The sequence below is a fragment of the Saccostrea cucullata genome, unplaced genomic scaffold, assembly GCF_032062105.1.
Source record: "Saccostrea cucullata isolate Sc308-1 unplaced genomic scaffold, CSIRO_AGI_Scuc_v1 ctg450, whole genome shotgun sequence".
Classification (NCBI taxonomy): Eukaryota; Metazoa; Mollusca; class Bivalvia; order Ostreida; family Ostreidae; genus Saccostrea; species Saccostrea cuccullata.
In genome coordinates this window covers 51,864-57,500 of record NW_026924387.1, presented here as the reverse complement: position 1 = coordinate 57,500, position 5,637 = coordinate 51,864, and the positions used below count along the sequence as shown (strand labels likewise).

At 33.7% G+C, this 5,637-nt stretch overlaps 1 protein-coding gene across 13 annotated transcripts in view; it reads left to right on the top strand.

The window, feature by feature from the left end:
* Positions 1-5,437, top strand: part of LOC134266326 (RNA binding protein fox-1 homolog 2-like) — a 27,126-nt gene extending 21,689 nt beyond the window's left edge. For all 13 annotated transcript variants that reach the window (XM_062748565.1, XM_062748566.1, XM_062748564.1 and 10 more), the window contains 5 exons: positions 1,096-1,243; positions 1,648-1,702; positions 2,323-2,441; positions 2,695-2,773; positions 3,121-5,437. In XM_062748565.1, coding sequence (XP_062604549.1) covers positions 1,096-1,243; positions 1,648-1,702; positions 2,323-2,441; positions 2,695-2,773; positions 3,121-3,165 — 446 coding nt within the window. In that variant the 3' untranslated portion in view covers positions 3,166-5,437. The remainder of the gene's footprint in view (positions 1-1,095; positions 1,244-1,647; positions 1,703-2,322; positions 2,442-2,694; positions 2,774-3,120) is intronic.
* Positions 5,438-5,637: the final 200 nt, after the last annotated feature.

The window sequence follows — 5,637 nt, the reverse complement described above, 5'->3', positions numbered from 1 at the left end:
CAAGATTATTTTATGGTGCTAAAAATTCGAAACTTCTCTAACAAAAAATTGTTGATAGCAGTTAAGCTATCCAGAACCACATACTGAACATGTGTGATGATGCATGCTGGCTTGACGTAGATGACAAATGCCTCCACACTGAGCTGTAATCTGTGATTAGGATCAGCTAGCATTTCTCCAACAGATTACAGCCTCAGTAGGACGGCACATCATTATCCTCTATACAAAATCAGGAATCCAATTTCTCTTATCTTCAAATAGGCTATTTCCCATGTAATATGTCTGGGCATGGTAAATAATGTATTTGATATCAGAGTTCATAATGGCTGTAATTTTGTATACTGGAATATTTGAGAAGCATATTGGACAATATGAAATTAAGAAAAAAAAGTTTGACCTTTTGCCTCTAGCCCATTATGATGTGAGGGTGCATAGTTCTGTTATGACTAAACACTGCTGTAGAGAGCATTTGAAATTGCAGAATATTTGGCATAACACAAAGAGAATCTATTTTTGAGCATCATGGTCAACCAAAAATGAAGTATGAAATGCCATAATATACTAATAAAAAACGATTTTGTTGCATAGAAATTCCCTCTACCCTTTCACATTAGTGGTGTCCAATTAAAAAAAAAAGACAAAAAAGATGTTTTTTGTAAAATGATTCATCAATGTTTGCTTTCAGAAACAGTAAATTTGTTTTCTTTGAGTGACATTTTTTTGTTTCTCAAAATACCTTGTGTAGTCGGAGTTGCAAATTTTATTTTTCCTGCTGTATCTACATAACCAAGTGATGTCAGTAGTCAATCAATTCAGTTCTTCTCTCTGTGGCATCTATGAATGTCAACAATATGTTGCAAGTGGCAGCATTTTTGATTATGTTTGTACTGATGTGGACTTGCCTGGTCTTACTATTTAGATGGTTTCTTGCCTAGGTGTTTTTACATCACTCTGCATTCAGCAACAAAAAAAAGAAGTATAACATATTTTCTCTTTCCAACACATATTATTTTTTGCACATGTATGTTTGCATGTATGATTTGTTTCACATTTAATGGATGTAATCCCTATACGACCTTGAATGCGTTTTTTCAGCGGCAGCTCTAAGAGGTGTGGCACTTACACGGGGCAGGGCCGCGGCAGTGGCCGCTCGCGGTGCTTATAACGCCGCGGCTCTAGCAGCCACCGCAGCTTTCCGACATACAACACCACTGGCAACCGCAGCAACTGCGTTGCCATTAGCGTATGTATATATATTCTGTCTTTCTGTTTTCATTCATGTGTTTAAGAATTGCTCAGTATTTGTTGTTATACCTATCTTGTGCATGTCAGGGATTGACTTTTTATTTAGTGCGTGTAATATCTTTAGAAATTTTACCATTTCTGTAACCATATCTTAAGGGTCTGAAAATTGGGATGTTTTTCAAGACCTGTCTTGTTTTATTTTAATGGCATTAGTGATACTTATCAGAAAAAGTAAACTTGTGGTACATTTGTATTGTGAATTGAGCAGCATGACATTTTTATTATGCCTTCTGAATCACAATTTCCACTTGTATTGTTTCTTTTTAAAAGAAAAAAGACATTAAGATTTTGATGGCAGAATGATTTTTAAATTGAAATTAATTTCCTTGACTTTTTTAACAGTGGAGTGTATCAGGATCCTTTTCTTGCCACATACGCTGCAGCTGATAGATACCAGGTAACTATGGCAACCATTAACATTTGTTTATTATCACAGAAGCCTCTGAGAGTTGAGCATCCAAGAAACGGGAGATTGTAATCTGACAAGAACACAGTGCATCTTGAAATCATCTTCCCTACTCCCTCTCTCTGATAACAGAGTCTTGACCTACTGGTTTATGAAATTGTTTCTGCTCTGCCGTTATCTGACAGAACCTGAGAAGAGTTATGATCTATGGTCTCTGCTTGATCACAAATCATGACTGCATGTTGTTTGCAGATTATGTCTGGCGTCTTACCAGATCAATACTGGAGCACTCCCATGTCCGTTCCTCTCTGTGATTGCTTCTGACTTTGGCTTTATTGATACTTGATCTTCCATATTTTTCATTATCTGTGTAAATCTTGATCAGTTTCATTTTTCATTTTCATCATAGTAATAACCTGTATTTGCAACTTTTTGTAAAGTGATTTGTTTACAAATAATGATTTATCTGCCCATCTTCCTTGCTATAATGTATAAAATTGAAGCTTGGTTAATCCAGATTCATGATAAAGATGCATTACTCAGAAGTTGAGAAAAAAAAACATCTTTTTGCCTGTAAATGTTTTGTAACTGTATATTGGTACTTTCTGCAGTTGGTGACAAGTCAGCCCTATCCAGGTGCGGCCTACGCTCCTGGTGCACGTTACGCAATCCCCGCCGCTGTGGCATCCCCAGGTACTTATGTGGCAGCAGCTGCCGCAGGACAGTTACAGTAAGTGTTGCCAAAACATTTCTACCGAGTTCTAAAAATGATTTATTTCTTAATTTTAATATGTTTTTAATTTAAGGAAATTTTATTTTGTTTCATTATGTGAATAAATAATTTTCTGTATAGCTATGACAGAATAAGAACATTAAGACTGAAATTTTTATATACCGGGGTATATGGTTTCATTTTATGAGATGCATAAAATTTAAAAGTTTTGATTCTTAAGAATAAATTACTGATATAATTAACTCTTCAGGCTAGCGGGACGAGAGTACACGACAGCAGCTACTGACCCATTAATTGGTCACAGTATTGGACCTGTGGCAGGATATGGGGTCAGTATTTGTTTTACCGGTAGTATTTCTCTATTTTAGTGTGCTGTTGCAGAGGCACATGTCATCTTCAGTGTGTTAATGTCTTTGGATCTGGTTGATGAGAGATAACATTTTATGGTGTGCTCAAACATTTGCAATAATTAGTCATCAAAGAGAAGATATTGCAAGATTTTACCATTAGCAAAGATTCTGCAACTTATTCCCAAAGGGAGACAAACTCAATTAGTGACAACACGCTCTGTGTTTGCATGCACCATTGATGTGATTATTATATATAGTGTTATTATGCCCATTATATTTTTTGACATCATATAAATGAGTTTGACACTGTCATTTTATTTTTGTAGGCCACATTGTACAGAGGTGCTTACCAGCGGTTTACACCATATTGAGATAAAAATACATTGACTCAGTCAGCAAGTGACAGGGCGCTATATGAATATCATGTGACCAATTATTCTTCACCTTCCTAGATTCTCTGGCTGTGCTGGACACATTCTCATCCAATGAAAATGGATTACAGGAAAAAGAGATGGGAGAGAGAGGATTGTGCAATTCTGTCATCAGTGCTGCAATTGGTGCTCTTCTGATGTGATAACGGATTTCTAGCACTGGTCCTGTCACAATACTGCCATAACGTCAATATTCCAGCTTGTTTCATTTAAAAGCTTCCAAGCAATGGCAAGATGCAAAAATTTTCAAAATTTCATAAATCTCATTTAATCATCTATTTATTTCAAGTCATTCCTGCACATTACGATTATTTTTTCTTTGGTCCAATAATCAAAATGAAAGGAATATTATGTTTTTTATTATAACTTTATTTTTATTCAATAACATGAATTGTTTGGAAGTTTTTTTTATTTCTCTCATAGAATATGTTCATTAATGCCATGCCACAGAATCTTAGGAAAGGTAGTCTGTTAAAATACTCAATCTGGTCAGCTTTATATTGAACAAACATCTAGTCAGAATTCACTTTTTACCTCACGGCAAAAGGTTATATATACACATGGATGTCAAGTCGTTGTGTCACTGTAAGAAAATGGAACTGCCTGTCACAGCACTGTGATTCAATTTTTCAGTATTAATTGTATATTATTGAAAATAGAGTTTTAAGTAATAATTTTTTAAGTCAACATTAACCCTCTCTGTATTTTTTTGTTTGAAAATATTAGCAGCATTCAATTATTATTTTTTTTTCTACATCAGATCTTAACAATTATTTTAGTTGAAAAAAAAAACTGAAATCTTAGAAATTGTAAAATTTCAAAATATTTGGGTCTCTCTCTTTGGAAATTTTGGATTTTATTTGAAAATTTAACAGGCACTAAAGGCAGAATATATTTGTAAATATTTGAAGGTCTGTGACGCCACAAGATTCGCTGTTTCCCATTGGTGCAGCAAGGTGCTTCTTTTACTAATTGTTCGTGCAATGTTATGTATCTTTATCTTTTATTAATATATTATGATGATATTGGACAGTGCATACTGTTGACATTTTTTCAACACATGAAGCATAGCATTTGATATGAGGGTCTGATGTTTTGTAAAGAGGAGGGATATTTTTTTGTGAACAGGAGGGAAATTTTTTTTTCTGTTGTATTTGGGAGTGGTAGCTGTTCAACAAAAAGGAGATGATGTGACTCATTGTTTTTTCATTTTTCAAATTCAGTTTACACTATTTAATGTACTTCCAGTATGCTTCTTCATAGAGCATGGTTGATTGGTGCTAAGGAAGCCTGAATGAAGCGTAGAAGTGTGTATGTGTGACTTAGGATCACAATGATCCACGGATGAATGTAGTCAAGTAATGGATGTGATTTACCACTGCAAGCTAGTCTCTTAACATTTATTCATGTGTTACTTTTTCATAATATACTGTTCAGATTGTTTATTGCAATGTTACAGAAATACTTGCCAAAATGATCTTGCCCTTATGTCTGTTGCAGGTAGAAAAAGTTTGATTTTTTAAAAACAAAATTTTTTATTGTCGTAAGAATCTCTTTGTGAGAGCGATATATTGAATTCTGCAATGTTTAGTTCTTTTTTTTACTTTTTTGGGCCCATCTCCCCTATCTTTTGTCTATTTCTCAAGTAGAAGCAGATCTGTAATCATTTTGTTTTTCTCAGATTTGAATTATGCCAAATATGATATTTATTGTATGTTTTGACTCAAAATTAGTTGAAGTTGTTTTTCCACATAAGAATTTTGATTTCAATCAATCCCAATCAGCTTGTAAAATTTTGAAATGAATTTGAACTGATCTGTCAGAATACCTCCCATTGAAAATTGAATCTCAGATGCCTCTTGTTTTATGAAATCATTTGATGTCATGCATCATTTTCTGAGATACGGTTTCTTTGTTTCTCAGCCTGGGCATAATGAAGTCAAGATTTTTTTTTCTTCTGTTAAAAAATAACTTATTTTGTTACAAATTTGTTTACATATGTTGTAGTAATTTCTTGATTCTACGCATTCTTTTGTACATGAAGAAAGATTTACACTGTCATGTACGAAATTGATAATCAAAACACATGAAAATCAACATTTTGTCAAAACTGTGGGGAAAAAAAACATTGTTATTATGTGGACTGTTGATCATTTTTTAAAATACAGCAACCCAAGGTGCAATAAATCTTTATGAATAATAATAAAATAAACAGCCTTTTTTTGTCTTGGAATGTATGCATCTTGAGGTGCTATGTTTTAACTTTCTCCCCTGTAGGCTAGTTGGAAAAGTTACTGATTGTATTTATTTCCTATTTAATCATTGTCACTTGTGTATCTTGTACATTATGTTGGATTGATTATTAATCTTCTAATATTTGTAGAATGATAGCTTGATATGTATCTTATGCTG